The 18,764-nt window shown below is 37.3% G+C and overlaps 2 protein-coding genes across 6 annotated transcripts in view; one reads left to right on the forward strand and one right to left on the reverse strand.

Moving 5' to 3' along the window:
• Positions 1 to 8,427, forward strand: part of arnt2 (aryl-hydrocarbon receptor nuclear translocator 2) — a 129,618-nt gene extending 121,191 nt beyond the window's left edge. For 4 of the 5 annotated variants that reach the window (XM_083559156.1, XM_083559158.1, XM_083559157.1 and 1 more), the window contains 2 exons: positions 5,078 to 5,223; positions 6,040 to 8,427. In XM_083559156.1, coding sequence (XP_083415282.1) covers positions 5,078 to 5,223; positions 6,040 to 6,138 — 245 coding nt within the window. In that variant the 3' untranslated portion in view covers positions 6,139 to 8,427. The remainder of the gene's footprint in view (positions 1 to 5,077; positions 5,224 to 6,039) is intronic. The other variant, XR_014536402.1, reaches the window with a different exon arrangement.
• stard5 (StAR related lipid transfer domain containing 5) overlaps positions 1 to 18,764 on the reverse strand; it is a 423,751-nt gene that overhangs the window by 88,507 nt on the left and 316,480 nt on the right. The gene's annotated exons all lie outside the window — the stretch shown is intronic.

Here is an 18,764-nt window from a genome sequence, read left to right on the forward strand (position 1 = left end):
TTAACAGTTGAAAGCTCAAATTTTATATATATATATATATATATATATATATATATATATATATATATATAATGACGGAGATCCAATATGTCTCCTAGACTTCACTACAATGGGTATACCACAGTATTGGGTATAACATTTCACAACTTTCAGAGGTGCCAATATATGTAGTTTAGCTATAGCATTTATTATATGGGGTAAGTGGTAGTTGAACTGATCAGAAGATTAATCCCAGCACCACCTATCTGCCATTGCTGAGCTCTTAAACATTTGCTGTTATAATTATTGTAAGAAGTTCCTTTATAATTTGTATTGTGGTTGTAGTGTAGTTTGCTCATTCAGCTACAAGCGTATTAGTAAAGTCAGGTACTGGTGTAGGGTGAGGAGGCAGAACCATCCCGCAGATCCATATCTTCATTGAGCAGTCTTTGTACAAGGAGTATTGTCATGCTGGAACAGCTTTGGTTGTCCTAGTTCAAGTAAAGGGAAAAGACATCTTATACAATGTCTTTTGTGTCTCCAACTCTGTGGCAACAGTTTGGAGAAGAACCACATATGGCTTCTCTATCCCTGTTCTTATTCAATAGATCCATTTCCTTATTCAACCAAAAATAACAATAGTGAATTTTGATAGCAATTTTTAACCATATATAATATACAGTATAGTGGAATACTTAAACCTGATTGGCCAGAAAGTGCTGATTAATTTTCTGTTAGAAAAACTGCTCTAATGGAGTTTACTCATTTAAATCGGGTATTGTTAGTGTTTTGTGTTTGATTCCTTATGCAGAATATTTTTATATGATTAAAATGTGAAAATGAAACAGATTCTTAACACAGTTGAAGGAGTGAAATGTGCTTAAAAAAATCAAATACTTTTATACATGTTTCTGAGACGAGAATAGACAGAGTTTGGCCATATGGGTAATTTTCCACTTTCTGTTCTCTTGCTCACACGCACACAGGCATGCGCACACACACACATTCACACGCACGTACACAAACACTTATCTCTGAGAGTGGAATTGAAGGATGGAGATAGATGGCTGAGGCAGATGGGGGAGAGAAGAGAGGCACCGAGAGCAAGCTGCTAAATGATGAACGAGAAGAACAAGAGAGAGATTTACGACAGGGCGCATCAGCGAGCCTTCAGTGAGCGTTACCGCTGTAAGGAAATGAGGAGCTTGACCTCACATCAGTCTCTCATAGGAGGGGACCATGGGAAATGGCCTACAGGCTCGTGCCCACACTGAGTCGGGGTCTTCACGCTCCATCACTTTTCTTCTGTCTCCCAGCAGCCTCGGGCCTCAAACATGAAGTAGGAGATAATGCACATGATTAAATGATCACGTCAGCTCGAGACAAATGGTCTTGACTAGTGAGGAAGAGAAAAAAAAAAGTGTTCATTACATTCCACCATAGAAGGAAAAGATGACGGTAGAGATATTTTAGGAAATGGCTTTGGCGATTCATATGTACTGCGACTGCTTCATTTAAAAAAGTATTAGGAAAGTTGGATTAGCATCTGAATGGATCTTCTGGCACCATGTCTCTCTCGCTCTCCCACACTCACTTTCAGTCTCAGTGTCAGTCTTTCTGTCAGAAAGGTCCATGTGTGTGTTAGTCTTGGTAAAGGAAGCCAGTATGGTCTTTGTATCTGTCAGAATCAATAAAGGAACAAGGATTAACCATTACATCTGTCAGTCAAAATAAAGGATGTAGGTCTGGCTTCTGTATTTGCCAGGCTTGGTGAAAGCATGAGGCATGGCCTCACGATCTGTCAGCCCCAATGAAGGAGCTATTGCCTCTGTATCTCTCAATCCCAGTGAAAGAAGTATGCCTTGTGTGTCTATTAGCTACAGTAAAGATAACACGGCCTTTATATTTTTAATTCTGTTACAGAGGCATGGTCTAGGTATTTCTAAGCCCCAGTAAAGGAAAGAGAAATAGTACTTATATTTCCCAGTCTCAGTCAAGGAGGCATTGTGACCTCAGGATCACTGAGTAGCAGTGAAGGAAGCAGGAGCAGGTGTGGTCTCTAGCTATATATAATCTATTACATATAAATAATCTCTCTCTCTCTCTCTCTCTATATATATATATATATATATATATATATATATATATATATATATATATATATATATATATTTATAATCTATTATTAATTTAAAAACATTATCCGAGTAATAAAAAGATGTCGTGACTAAATGTGTTGCATTGAAGGCTTTAATTCCACCTCTCTTATTTTTATAAAAAAAAAAAAAAAATAAGAGCGGTGGAATTAAAACCTTCAATGCAACACATTTATTCACAACATCCTTTTTATTACTCGGATAAACTCCACCGAAAATAAATGTTTTTATCACTAAACATTTGTTATACTGATGCGCCAAGTCTCAAATAAAGCACAAATCTATGATCTATGATGCACACATCTGGCAATTAAAACCGCGTGGAACAGCGAAATTTCTGTTTTGTGTCCTGGCGATTTTACGTAATTTTTAACACCATGATTATTTTAAAACATTTACACGATTTGTGGGGTTTTTTTACAAGCTGCCCTGTCATCTGAAAATGTGGACAGTAATGTAAAACTTATGTTTGAGCAACTGGCTCAGTGCAAAGAAAGAGAAGTAATGGGAACCTGTGTTTTTTTCTGTGTTCTTTTTTTTTTTCCATGTGTTTAATAGGCATGAACAAGTTCTTGAAAAACATGTCTACTGTCTTTGAAACATGTCTATGTTCTTTATGCTCTATGTTTAGGGTGGTTTCAGTAGTAATAAACATACATTTACATAAAGCATCCTTTGACAACCCTAATATACAGTGGTGTGAAAAAGTGTTTGCCCCCTTCCTGATTTATTTTTCTGCATGTTTGTCACAATTTAAAGTTTCAGATCATCAAACTAATTACAATTTTAGTGCAGTTATTAAATGAAGGTTTTTATTATTGAGGAAAAACTAAATCCAAAACTGCAAGGCCCTGTGTGAAAAAGTGTTTGCCCCTCTAAACCTAAAAACTGGTTGGGCCACCCTTAGCAGCAACTGCAATCAAGCGTTTGCGATAACTTGCAATGAGTCTGTTACAGCGCTGTGGAGAAATTTTGGTCACTCATCTGCCTTTTTAAGATCATGCCACAGCATCTCAATAGGAATCAGGTCAGGACTTTGACTAGGCCACTACAAAGTCTTCATTTTGTTTTTCTTCATTCAATCAGAGGTGGCTCAACCAAGTTTGCTTCAGCTTGAGGTCACGAACAGATGGCCGAACATTCTCCTTCAGGATTTTTTGGTAAACAGCAGAACTTATGGTTCCATTTATCACAGCAAGTCTTCCAGGTCCTGAAGCAGCAAAACAGCCCCAGACCATCTCACTACCGCCACCATATTTTTCTGTTGGTATGATGTTCTTTTTCTGAAATGCGGTGTTACTTTTATGCCAGACGAAATGGGACACACACCTTCCAAAAAGTTCTACTTTTTTTCTCGTCAGTCCACAGAGTATTTTCCTAAATGTCTTGGGGATCATCAAGATGTTTTCTGGCAAATCTGAGACAAGCCCTTATGTTCTTTTTGCTCAGCAGCGGTTTTCGTCTTGGAACTCTTGCCAAGTGAGGCCTGCAGTTCTTTGGATGTTGTTGTGGGGTCTTTTGTGACCTCGTGGATGATTTTGGTCGACCGGCCACTCCTGGGAAGGTTCTCCACTGATCCATGTTTTTGCCATTTGTGAATAATGGCTTCCACTGTGGTTCACTTGAGTCCCAAAGCTTTAGAAATGGCCTTATAACCTTTTCCAGACTGATAGATCTTAATTACTTTCTTTCTCGTTTGATTCTAAATTTCTTTGGATCTCAGCATGATGTCTAGCTTTTGAGGATATTTTGGTCTACTTTACTTTGTCAGGCAGGTCCTGTTTAAGAGATTTCTTGATTGTGAACAGGTGTGGCAGTAACCAGGCCTGGGTGTGGTGAGAGAAATTGAACTCAGGTGTGATAAAACACAGTTTTAACAGGGGGCAAACACTTTCACACAGGGTCATGTAGTTTTGGATTTTGTTTTCCCTCAGTAATAAAAACCTTCATTTGAAAACTGCTTGTTGTGTTCACTTGTGTCATCTTTTACTAATATTTCAATTAAAGTGTGACAAACATGCAAAAAATATATATATATTTATATATATATATACACACACACACACACACACACACACACACACACACAAGACACACATGCCTTCTTCACTCCTATAATAGGAGACATGACCCCAAACTACTTTAGTTTCTGCTTTATATCTCTATCACTCATACAGCATTATTGTGATCACACATCATTGCACATTGTAATATCTTGAAGGCACACTGTGGATGGAGACAACACAATTTACAAGGTTCTTATCATCTGGATCAGGTGTTTTTAAGCAGGACTTATGACCAGGACTGAAGTGTGAGGCTAGAGATAAAGTACCCAATTAAACATCGTCATTTGGAGGTCAATGTCTTCCTTTAGAGGGAAGACAGGAGATGAATCTAATAAATTTTTCTGAGTGAAGCAGAGACACTTAACCCGAAAAGCCTTTCCTTTATCGGGATTGATAACGTCATCTGCCGAGTGTTACGAGGAAGTAGTAGGAGTAGTGGAGTCACTGGGATCTCGACGGATATACATGATTAGGGATAGTTGGTGATCTCAGTAGCAGATGTCCGCTCTGGTGTTATTTTTGTTCCTTGTTCTCCTGCGCAGTGTTAACTTATTGGGCAATTATCGAGTCTGTCATCATGAGTCAGATATGTTTGAAAAAATATTGTTGTGATGTGAGGGAAATGCATTTTTGAATAACCCATGACCTGGCAAGTATGTTCCAGTCTGTCCATGATTAGGTGTTTGGCAGGACTCGTTTCATGACTTCATGTTCTCTCAAGATTCGTCAGCATAACAGAACATAATGGAAAGACGACCTTTGTTTGCATTTTGTTTCAAAGAATTGCTTTCAAAGGATTTGTATAAAATGTCGTTTGGCATTGACTGTCCAGCTGACCCAATTGTGTGTCTGTGTGTGTCTGTGTTTGTTATGCAGATGTCGCAGGTGAGGGCAGTCAGAGCGGCGCTCAGTTTCAGGGTCGGCCGTCCGAGGTTTGGTCTCAGTGGCAGAGTCAGCACCACAGCCAGCAGAGCGGAGAGCAACACACACACACTCAGCCCAGCCAATCTGAGGTGTTCCAGGTACTGTCTCTCTCTCTCTCTCTTACACACACACACACACACACACACACACACACACACACACACACACACACACACACACACTTCTGTTTTGCAGTTAATATTCAGGTGCTTATTTAGTGTTACAATGGAACTTCAAGCAAAAGGATCATGGGCATAGCATTTTGCAGATTAGGCTTATATATACTTGTACTCAGTCCAGCTCCACCCCCTAGAGGTGTCAACGTTTTTGCAGTTCAGCCATAGTGTTTAGAATTTTGGACTCTTGATTGACAATATTGGAGACACCTGAGACACCTTTATCCTTTCTTCACTAAAGCAGCAAATTAAATCAGCCTGCCAATAAAGGACTAGAAAGGACACAAATGAATACGAATCTTCTTTTGAAAAAAGTTACTTCATGCCCATTTTTTTATTAAGCTGAACATTGACCTGTAAGTCAGAATTCATGACTGGAGGAGCTGCTGATTATTAAGCAGCAGACTTTTGCTTCACTGTTGTCTTGCGCTCGCCCAGATATATCACGTCTTTTTGTCCAATCATTAAAATCCTGAACACTAATGGAGGCACGTGTGCGATGACTCAGACCTCTAATTTGCACAATGCGTAATTGAAGGCTATAAGCTTATCTTACTTGTTGGCTACATTAACCTTTCAGCTCCAGTGCAAATTCAAATAAGCAAACATTAGGCACCAAACATTTCTTGGCTAATTGCTGACTAATTTGGGTTAAACAAGCAGTTATTTGCATTTTCTTTTTTTTTTTCTTTTTTTTTTATGGCTGAGAATGAAAGAAGACTTTGTCTTTTCTTTTAGGACATGTTGCCTATGACTGGAGACCCCACGCAAGGAACAGCCAACTACAACATTGAAGATTTTGCCGATTTGGGCATGTTTCCTCCTTTTTCTGAGTAACAGGAAACTGAATTGTTTCTGGGTCATTTTGTTTTTCTAGTTTTCATGATCATTATCAGCATCATCATCGTCATCAAGATCAATAAGTCAAACTCTTACTAACTCTTACGGCACATTCACTGATGAAGAGGAAATGATATTGAATTTCACTGCCACATTGCATATTGTGCATCTCTGAACCTAAGCCCTTAAACAAACAGACAACTTCCTGTAAAACATGACACATATACATATCATGGTTCTTTTTCAGTACAAGTATGAGCTGTCTATCTCATGACTGATTATCTGGTACCCGACAGACATGTGCCGATATTTTCCTCACGCAAATGCAGCAAAGAATTCATAGATAAATATAGAATTCGCAAAACCATAATCTCATTTAAAAATGCATTGCTACAATTTCACTAAAAACAGTGGTTACACCAGCAAAGCAAATTCAAGGGTCAGGACTAAGTGATGGCTATTGGATAGCTGATTGGGCAGGGCTGAAACGAACCAACCTTTGACCTCTATCTAAAGTCAAATCGAATTCAATCTAAATACAATAAAAACTGTTTTTAATATTATCTTTTATTGTGCACTATATAGACAAAGGTTGGTGGACATCTAAACATAAGATTGGTGTGTGCTTTTTAAAAATCCCATTGCCCCCTATTGTACTGTTAAAATAGCCCCCACTCTTATGGGAAGATGTTCCACTATATTTTGTGAGTGCTTGTGAAGTTTTGTGCTCATTCAGCCACACGGGTTTTAGTGTTCCAATTCATTTGTCATTCAATTGTTGTTAGCAACAAGCTAAGCAGGTAACTGAGAAGTGACAACCTGAACTCTTTCCTTCTCAAACAGTGACCGTATAGTCGGTGTTAATCGATTTAACAAGCGCATATTAGTCTGTTTGTTGAAGGAACTCTGGATCTTCAAGTAGGAATTTCAGGGTAAGGGTGTGTGACTTTTCCTGATTAGAGATTGGAAGTCAAGTACAGCCCTATTTTTATTCGCCTCATGACTTTTTCCTTACCTACCTAGCTAATTACTGTAATACTGAACTCCTGAATCACTCAGTAAACTTATGCTGAGTTTGTTTTTAACATTTGATCATGTTCCATGCATTGTATGAAGATGCTGAGGTAATTTTTTGATATTTTTGCAGGGAATGTTCAATTGCCATTATTAATCATGACATACGTCCAAATCACAGTCATTTTCTATTGTTTGTACACTACACTTACACCACCCACACATGTATCACTTGGGCTTCAGTCTCAGGCATTATTTTAGGTGCACATTACCAGTATCCACTTCCCATGCATCACTAGTCTAGTCCAGTTTTGAAATTTGGCTACAATAGAGAAGGACATCTGAAGTGACCATCGAACATGGGCCAAATAGTGAACCTTAGAAGGCTGATGTATCTTTTCTGCCTTCTAGAGCAGATAGCGTTTGTCTCTGTAGTGCAAAATAAATAAATAAATAAAAGGGAAACCCCAGCCTTGAATGAAACACATAGGTAGTAACTGTAAAGAGTATGAGTATGCGACCTGGTCAAATATCGGCACATGCCTAGGATACATATTTAAACATGTCCTCAAGACAGAAGGCTTGGTCAGTATGAGTCTCTGCTGTAATATCATGTATGATAAGTATTTTCAGTGTTTTCCGTGATGAATCCTACACTGCACCAGCATTACGCTTAGTGTGGCATATATAGTCTATGTAGTGATGTCCGAAATATAGATTATCTAATATTAGTCGTAGATGGTTATGTATACAAAAAGTGTTCTATTTGTAGCATCAAATTTGATGCTTTTTTTTTTCCGGGAAGTCGTTCAACATTGCTCATCTGCAGCAACCTCAGTGCAGGAAATCAGCATTGCGTGTGCATCATGTTTCATAGTCTCTGTGGCTGCAGCAATCATTTTTTTCTGACCTTTACTTTTTAAACTAACAGATATTTTATGATTTCAATCTTTTACACAAAAAGAGTGTAACACATCCAAATGAAGGACTGATGGGGGAAAAAACTTTTTTGCTAAACATAAAATGGGTGTTTTTATGTAAATACTGTGATTTTTACGTCCGTTCGCATACACAGCTCCATGTGTGCTCGTGTGGGTTTTAATATCATTATGTGCAATGTTCGTGCATATTTCAACTCTCTGTATTTAGTTTAGTCTGGTTATTGTACAATGAGTTTAGACCTGTATAACTGTGTAAATGTGTCCCGTTCATTTTTTGTGACCACCAATTGTGCTTGTGACAATAAATTCTCATTGAATATGTGGATTTCAATATTGGGCTCATCAGATTTATTCATTACATCTTGTTAGTTTTTTTGCAATGGTGGGTGAAGTGCATAGTTCCTGTACTGGAGTATAAATACACTGCTTAAATATGACTCCTGTCAATGTAAATACAAGTGGGATATGGAGAAGTGCAGAAATTTTAATTGTGGAGCGAATTTGCAAAATAAGGCAACAAAGACAATGTAACAATAAGCGATAAAAACATAAATCACAAAACTGAAAATGAAACAAAAACAACAATAAAAAAAAAAAAAAAAGGAAAGGAAAAAGACAGTGCTGTGCTGTGAACTGTTGGATAGGAAACACAGTGGGTTTCTGTAATGCTAGCTACTCCAATAAAAGTACTTCGATTGCATTTCTACTTCTAGTAAAAGTACAAATAGATTTGCTTTCTAATTGATTTTAGTGTCAAAAGTACTGATCAATTCATTTTTCAATGCAGCATTCTCCTGCAGCAGCATCTTCAATAAGTGATTTGTCTATTAGAGACACACAGTGAGATCCTTAACTCCATAGAAACCTTTGTGAGAGGTGTGGGGTTGCACTTGTGGTCCCACAAGTTCTTGTTTATTGAATTTAGGTATTCACCAGAAAGTGAAGCAGAACAATGTGATTTTTTTTTAATGTTATGGAGTAAAAAGTGAAATAATACACATTCAATTGTAATGAAGGTAAATGTTTTCCTAAATGGAAATATTCTGATAGAGATACTTATTTCAAGGATTAATGCAACTCTCTCCTGACTGGTCGACCTTTGCAACTGATGCAGAATGGAACTGTATGACTTGTTTTCAGATGTTCTGGGTTTTCCTACACCACCCGACTGCTATGTTTCCTCCTCTTTCTTGCATTTCACTGCCCACATCGGATTTAAAACACTGCAACTCACATACAAAGCTAAAAACAAACCAGCAACCCCATACCTCAACGCACTAATCTGACCCCACCACTGCACCACGCCCAATCTGATCTTTAACCACTACTTGACTGGTTCCACCATCCCTCAGTGTACAAGGAAGACATGCTTACAGAATCTTCTCTGTTTAAGCAGCGAGGTGGTGAATAAACATCTACCTGATGTCTGAACAGCTGACTCTCTAGCAGTCATTAAATGACTTATAAAAACCTTTTTTCTCAGATGTTTCTAAATTGTCACAAAAAAAAATCACTTCCTAACTGTTTTCTCTTCCAAAAGAATTTTAGACTGATGGTATTCTAAGTCTGCATCTTAATGAACCAGTAATAAAATGTATTTAATGACTTCAAAGCACTTTGTAAGTCACTCTGGATAAGTGCGTCTGCCAAACGACATAAATTGAAATGGAAATGTCCACCACTGCTCTTTAAGAGATTTCCGTGATGAAGCACAAACACTGACATGCATTTTTGTGGTACTTTTATCTAAAGTAGCATCCAAGCAACACTGTTGAAATGGCCTTGAAATTAAAATAGGTCTTTGTGAGCGTTTTGTACCTCAGTGCACCACAGTGTTACAATAATCTTTATTTTATATAGCACTTTTACAAGCATAAAAATAGAGAATAAAATGAAATAAACAACAAACATAAATCACAAAAATATCACAGAAAAGTTATCCTGAAAAAATGTGTTTTAATAGCATTTAAAAATGTTTAAAACATTAAAGAATTCCGCCTGTCTAATCTCAGTGGGAAGAAAATCTTAAGGTTTTGGTGCATAAGAAGTAAAATCCTGTTCAGCCATAAAATGTATATCCAATATACACTATATTAAAGCTGTCAACTTTAAATATTTAATTGTGATTAATTGCATGATTGTCATGAGTTAACTTGTGATTATTCGCAAATATTATCTGTTCTAACTGTATCTTAAATTAATACTTTTCAAGTTTTTAATACTCTAATCAACATGGGAATGGACAAATATGGATGTTTTATGTAATTGTATGATTATTATTAGTAAAACCAAACTCTACATAGAGCATGAAGGCAAAATATTTTGGACTTAAATCATCAGGACACCAAACGTAACTTTTTGCTAAATTAGAGAACAATTTATAAACAATTGAACAATTCTGAAATAATGTCATCTTCACTGCTAAACATTTGAAGGAGTTTTTTGTCCTGTCTATACCATGCTACCAGAACACCTTTTCCACAAATTAACTAAGGCAAAAAATAAAAAATTCTTTTGCAGAAAACACACTGAATAAAATTAGAGAACACTTTCAGATACCTCCCAGTTATTAGTGTTAATCTGGCACCTGGTGCTAATTTCCTTGATTATCTGTCAACCCCTATTTAACTGGCAGCCTACCTTCCAGTTTCACTGACTCTGCAAGATGGTGGGCCTTTCTAAAGTGACTGAAAGCCTCCGGCAGCAGGTTGTCCAGATGAAGGCCAAAGGGATGACCCTATCAGCCATAGCAAGACAAGTTGGTCGTTTCAAATCTGTGATTTCAAGAATATTGAATCTTTACAACATCACAAACTCATTTAAGTCCTCCAAGAAGGCTGGTCGTCCACGGAAGACAAATACAAGAGAGGACAGGATACTGCGGAGGATCTCAATGGGCAATAGTTTCCACACTGCAGCTGGAATTGCTCACCACTTCAGCACTGAACAGGGTAAGGGTCTGTCTCGTCATACAGTGTCTCGACGTTTAAGAGCATTTGGACTGAAAGCCCACGCTGCATGCATGCATGCATGCATGCATGCATGCATAGATAGATAGATAGATAGATAGATAGATAGATAGATAGATAGATAGATAGATAGATAGATAGATAGATAGATAGATAGATAGATAGATAGATAGATAGATAGATAGATAGATAGATAGATAGATAGATAGATAGATAGATAGATAGATAGATAGATAGATAGATAGATAGATAGATAGATAGATAGATAGAAAGAAAGAACATAATTGTTTTTGCCATTCCGGGATTCGAAACTTTCTTGCCTCCCTTGACAGGTGAATTATTTAATAATCTTTCCAAATGTTTATGTAGGTGATTATATGCAAGTCAAACACATTGTTTTGCTCAGTAATTTGATTATAATGATTAGTAAATGAAGGTTGTCCTGCAATAAGGAGAAAGGCTAATGAAAATGCAGTTGAATATATTTACAGAGCAAAAACTTTGAAGGTAGAAACAACGAAATTAAGAGACAAAGAAACATGGACCATCACCTGATCTGTGAAATGTGAAGCATGGAAGACAACTAAAGGTGCCATCCTAAACAACATGCAAACCGAATCAAATTGTAAAGTGCTAATTAAAAAAAACTTTCTTTCGGCTTCTCCCATTAGGGGTCACAGCGGATCATCCATATTCATGATCCGCATGTTTGATTTGGCACAACCCTCCCTATTTATCCGGGCTTGGGACCGGCACTAAGAGTGCACTGGCTTGTGCAACCCTATTGGCTGGGGTTGGTTCCCTGATCGGGGATCGAACTCGGGCCGCAACGGTGAGAGCACCGCATCCCAACCACTAGACCACCAGGGAACCTATTGTAAAGTGCTAATTATGAAATAAAAAAAAAGTGACATGCCCTGATGAGTGCCGGGGCTAATGGCTAATGCATTCCATGATCTGCATTGTCATTGTTACACTTCCATATTTAGCCAGCCAATATCTTATTTTCCTTTTTTTATTAGCTGCTATGTTGAAACCAGGGTTAGCCAAATGGGGTAATTTTTTTATGCTAGTAGTTAGCTAACGACCGCAGTAGAATACAGTCAAAGTAACAGCTGATAAAGTGCAGGAGGGAAAGGTCCAGAAGGTCCAATTTTTCATTTATTACTACAACATTTATCAATTGCAGTGCCATTGACATACACTTATTTTATTTTGTATGCCTATTATGGTTATTAATGGGCCAAGATTTTGCGGTGGTAGATCATCCAATAAATAATTCAATGATGAATTATGAACAGCGCTACAGGTTGGAAAGCAGTCTGGCAGTTCACGTTAAATGCAATAACGGGAATGAATTCCGGTGTCCTGGTAGCAGCCATGATATGAGTGAGTTTTGGATAATTGGTTTGGAATTTGGAACTAAACTGGAAGGAAACACCTTTATTAGAAATTTCCTTAACTAAATTAATATCCTCAACGTTGCCGAACCTCTAAAGAATCCTGGTTATATCCATTCTTTTGAGCTTTCAGGACCTGCATCCTGATGCCTAACTTCTGGATGGATTACTTATCAATTGAAAACCACTCGCTGCTGCTGCATAAAAAAAAAAAATAAAAAAAAAACTTAAGATTACTGTGGATGGTTAGCAGAAATAATGACTTTGGACTTCAATTAATACAATCAATTCTTCTACAATTGATTAAGACTTCAATTGCAATTAAAATTTTTGCCCTCAAGTCTTCGCTAGTAAACTTTAACAATGATAGAACTTAAATGAACATTCTGTGACACCCAGATGAGGCTGCGTTCCTTTTTGAGTTTGGTTTATTTAAAGGTTTCATCCTTATATAATCTCAGTAGGCTTTGCCTTGCCATGATCGCCTCTGGGCTTGCTCGTTAGGGATAAACTAATAGGTAGGAAGTTATAAGAACAAAACTATCTTGTCCATTTTTAAACGTGCTATAAAAACTAAGCTAAAATGATTTGAACTGAAAACCAGAGAACCTGGCAACATGGGGCCAGGAAGGCACCAACTCTACCTGCTAACACTTTTTGAAATGACTGCCAGTTCCAAAAAAGTCTCAGCACTGCCAAATTTCCCTGAAATTCTTGGAGGAAAAATGATATTTAAGTATTTTGAGTCTCTCGCCTCAAAAGAAAAATGGCCGACTCATCATATCCTTAAGGAAGCAGGATGGAGAAGCAGGATGTGTTTCAAACATTGTTATAGCAGCCAAGACATTTTGGCTATAGGATGTAAGAATGCTCACAAGCACACTGAAACACATCCCAGATCCCCCATCCTGCTTCCTTTGATCAGTTGTATGGTTCAGGAGAAGTTAAAAAGAGAACAAAAATATTCAATGTTTCCACTGAGGTTTTCCACCAAAACCCTGTAATGGAAAACTTCCTTGCTGTTTGTAGTAATGATACGCAAGATTTTATGTAATTTGACATTTGACAGTGCTACACTGGGACAAAAAACTGTGTTCATTCTGGAAAGGCTCCTGGAAGTGTGGTACGAGCTCAGATTAATAAATCCTGGGTCTTCTCAATGGGGCTGTATTTAAATTTGGCAACTAAAGTCTAGAAGTTACATTAATATTTTATGCAGTGGGTGTGCCACACAGATCACCTGCATGTATTACCTGCCTCTGAGGCTACCAGAGGCCTCGGTATCAGAGATAGAAAATACAGACTAAGTAATAAAAGTGCACTTATATTGTTTGCTATCAAATGTATTAAAATGTAAAATACACCAATCAGGCATAACGTTATGACTGCTAACTTTGTGAATAACACTGATTATCTCGTCATCATTGCATCTGTTAGTGGGTGAGATATATGAAGCATCAAGTGAAAATTTTGTCCACAAAGTTGGTGTTAGAAGCAGGAAAAATTAGACTTTTTCCATTTGTTTCATCGTAGCCAGGGACGGCATGTCCCGGTTCGGTCCCTGTGTCAACCGGAGGTCAGTAAAATCAACTTTGCTGCGTGCTATCCCTTCATTTCATAAGAGTTCATTTCACATTGTGTTTGCATTCCGGGATGGGCTGATGGCGTTTTGGATCAAGGTCCTTGAATTTGTGCTTGACATTTGCCAAGTGCTTCTGCAATGCTGCTGATGGACTGTTCTTGAAGGTAAAGAGCTTAAAGTACTCTCTGCAGCTGCTTGCCATTCAGCTGTTTTTTTGCATTCAATCTCTTTCACATGTCATGCTTGATTTCCAGTTACTTTGTTTTTACTCGATCACCCCCCCATCCCCCTATCCCCCAACCCCCTAAAAACAGCGTGGTAAATATGGAGAGCTTTTGAATCTTTGTTTTCTGATTTAGAGGGCACAAGGAGGGTACTGGATGTCTTCATTCTATCCTGACAACGCTTTAGCCATGCCCACTTGGGCTTCATGCAGCCCTACCAAGGCCATTTCTAAACAAATCAAATTGCACTGGCACCCTGTCATCAAGTTCTCGGTTGGTGCCAACAAGCCATAATAATTTTTTTTTGGTCCTGAATGTTTTGTGTTGGTACATAAGGGCATTCAGAGGACAAAGCCTGGAGATGCATCTTTTTAAACTAACAATGCTGTCAATGATGAATTTCTTTAGGTTTAGGTTGTAAGCCGTTTGGGCTAAAATGTCACAAAAAATAAGATTCTTGCAAAATTCTGAACAAGTGTATTTGTAACAACTGTAGAAGATAAACAAATACCAACATGGAGAAATTTGTGTTAACTTAAATGCAACTTTAAATTGTTCTCAAACGCTGAAGGAGCTTACAGTATCAAGGGCACATAAAACTCTGCTTAAACGCTCTGGGCAGATAGTTTGAAAGGTTCCTTGACTTGCATTTAGTAATAAAACGTTCTGCTACCCTTGCATTATTAGCTGCAGTGGTTAATTGTTATGGAGTTTTATATTACAATATGTTGAATATGTAGAATATTGAGAATATAGAACATTTTGGAATACTGATGTACATGCAGCACTAAAATCTAAATAACATTATAATGTAATAATAATAACACCTATCTATCTATCTATCTATCCATCCATCCATCCATCCATCCATCCATCCATCCATCCATCCATCCATCCATCCATCCATCCATCCATCCATCCATCCATCCATCCATTTTTTATTTGGGGGCCTCAGTCTAAGCAGTGACACCAAGATCTCTATCTCTCCTGTCACCTCCTTCACCTCCTCTCCCAGGATACGCATGCACTCCCAAGATACCCAAACCTGACCAAATATATAATCTCTCCATTCACACACTGTAGTCTGCACCATGGTTTCCTTTCCATTGGACATGCCTAAACATACCCCTCTAAAGAGAGACATCCAGAAGGCAACTTAGACAGATGCCTGAAGCACCTCAAGTGGCTCCTTTTTTTCTTGCAAAAGAGCAGCGACTGTACATTGAGTTCCCCCTCGAGCTCCTCACACTATCTCTAAGGCTGCGACCAGCCACCCTGCGGAAGAAGCTCATTCTCGTTGCTGTGTCCTCATTCTTTCAGTTGCTAAAATGTAATCATTTAAAATTCAATGAAGCACAACTTCAGAAAATGGTTCACTAATTTATTAATTAATCTTCTGGGTTGTGGGGGACCTTGAACCTCTCCTGGGATCCAACCTGGACCATGACACCATCCACAATGACAGTGACACCTAGGGGCAATTTAAGAGTAGCCAACTGACCTACTGAAACACGTAAAACAGTGGTTCTCAACCCCTGGGCCGCGGACCGACACCAGTCCGTGGGTCAATTGGTACTGGGTAGCACAGATGCATTATTTTGAAACTTGCATTATTTCTGTTTTATTTATTATCTGATTCTAAACAATGTTTTATTTTGAAAAATTACCGGATTCTCTCCGCAACATCTGTCTATGACTCACTCTTGATGCATGTCAAGATGCCTCGGTCACATGTCCTACCAACGTCTGTTACCTTCTTAAAGGGGCTGCTCCGGCCACTAACACATGATACATTACCGCTAAATGAAAAAACCTCCAGGCTAGCAAAATTAACAAAAAACAACACAGTGGATTCATGTTTATTATTATATTTAGAAAATACTAGTTGTTATGCCGGTTCTATCATTTTATTTTGTTGTATTTATCCGCCACACCGCTGATGTAAAACACCCACATAGGCAAAGAAAGACCATGGGAAATTCCACCTAGACAGTAAACCATGTTAAGGATTGAACTGGGGACTCTATAAATGTGAAGTACACCTTGTTGTAATGCGTGCCAGCCGCATGTATAGGTTAACCTGAAGACGATGCAAAGGTTGACTATTAGTTATAGAGTTATGGCATGTTTATCATGCACAGTCATGCTTCTTTAAACCCACATTTTCCAGTGTTCTTCCCTCTGGGACTGATTACAGGCCAGGTTAATGAAACCAGTTGTCAGGGGGCCTGAAGCCAATCTTCTGCAAAAATACATTTTACATACTGCATTGTCCACAGAGTGAGATAAGGCATAAAATGGAATAAATAAAGATCGGTTATCACGTTATACCGAAACTTATGTTATTGTCATATTGCTGTTTTATGGATTGGAATTTCAAATGTGTGTATCTTATTGTGATGTTAAGTCCAGTATTAGAGGTGCACAGAGAGACTTAAGTGGTATATATATGACAAAGAGCAGTTATGTACTGTGTATTTATTTACATGGGACTAGGTGTGTACTAGGTGTTTGGAGGGCATTTGATATGTTCATTCGTTCACCTTCAGTAACTATGCAATTGTCACAGAAATTTAAACTGCTAATTTGTTTACATTTCAAATAATTTTTTATTTCATTCTAAAAATTGAGGACAAATTGAGAAAAGAAAAATGTGTGGGGGAGCCTTGGGTCGACTTGCTTCAATAAATGGTGTGAATGCAGTTAAATAAGACATTTCAATTTGACATTTCACACCACTATCCTTAATAATAATAATAATAATAATAATAATAATAATAATAATAATAATAATAATAATAAAAGAAAGAGTTCCTGTAGGAATGCTTTGCTGAGTCTGCTGAGATTGCCACTGCAACATTGCTATAAAGAATATTACATTTAGGCCCTCATTCTTGAGCAACATTTGGGCCCAAAGCGAATCTGCGTAAGCCATAAATAAGCTAAATAATACTTATATAATATAACTAATAATAATAAATAATTATTGTCTGTTATTTAAAAAAAAAAGTAAACATAATAAAACGGTAGATAAAGAGAGCTAATTAAGAATAATAATAATAATAATAATAATAAGAAGAAGAAGAAGAAGAAGAAGAAGAAGAAAAAAAATAAGAAGAGTAAAAGGATATTTGGAGTAGTATGCTGCTGGTTGGTAATGTGTCATTTTTCACATTTCCAAATTTTCTTTGTCTTTTTTCTTTAGGGTTTTTTTCCATTGAGAAACTTCTAGAAGACATATTTTTGATTCATTATTTTTATTATTGCTTTTGTGATAATATCTGTGATGCCCATAGATAGATAGATAGATAGATAGATAGATAGATAGATAGATAGATAGATAGATAGATAGATAGATAGATAGATAGATAGATAGATAGATAGATAGAAAGAAAGAAAGAAAGAAAGAAAGAAAGAAAGAAAGAAAGAAAGAAAGAAAGAAAGAAAGAAAGAAAGAAAGAACATAATTGTTTTTGCCATTCCGGGATTCGAAACTTTCTTGCCTCCCTTGACAGGTGGATTATTTTATAATCTTTCCAAATGTTTATGTAGGTGATTATATGCAAGTCAAACACATTGTTTTGCTCAGTAATTTGATTATAATGATTAGTAAATGAAGGTTGTCCTGCAATAAGGAGAAAGGCTAATGAAAATGCAGTTGAATATATTTACAGATAGATAAACAAACAAACAGAAGTGAAAAATGTGAACAATTATCTGAGGTGCACTTGCTGTTGGGCAGGAATACTCTCTGTATGGAACGTTGATCCATCATTTGCTGTGCACTACACTCACACACACTTATATCTAGGACAATTCTGAGTAGCCATTTCACTCCACTGACATAAACAGGCATGTCTGGTACGTAATGTTCAAAACACAGGTTTCTATCAATATAAATATTTATTATGAAACAGAAGTGTGTGCAGAAAGACATGCAGAGAGCCAATTAGATTAAAACCTTAATCGTTATGAAAATTATGTAAAGAAAAGTGCACAAAAAGTTTGAGACAAGTTTTCTGGGCCTGTGAAGTAGCAAAATCATAACATGCTTGTTAGATTACAAATACATTTATTTATGGAACGCCTATATCTAAATTGTTAATCCAAGTATACTGTACATCGGTCCTCAACTGAGAGCTAAGAGGCCATCATTGTTTTCTCTGTGGCAGTTTTGGAATTTACTCTGAGATAGTCAGACCAAAAGCTATGAGCTATGTCATAATCTAAGAATGCATTACTCCTTCAAATTTCTAACTCTAAAAACAAACGGCTGTGAGGGATTGTGGGTTTTTTTTCTATGTTGTATTCCTTCCTGTTTCCCAGAGAGGCTATTTATCCCCATCAAGCCTCTCAATTGTACTTTTACTTTATCACATTCATTAATTGGTCTTAGTCAGGGTTGTACTGGACTTGGAGGTGAAAGACAGCTATGAATTCTTGGTAGAATGACAATCCATTAGAGAGATGTGTCTTTCTTAATTTTTAACAAA

Source organism: Silurus aristotelis (genome assembly GCF_946808225.1).
Source record: "Silurus aristotelis genome assembly, chromosome: 13".
NCBI classification, from domain to species: domain Eukaryota; kingdom Metazoa; phylum Chordata; class Actinopteri; order Siluriformes; family Siluridae; genus Silurus; species Silurus aristotelis.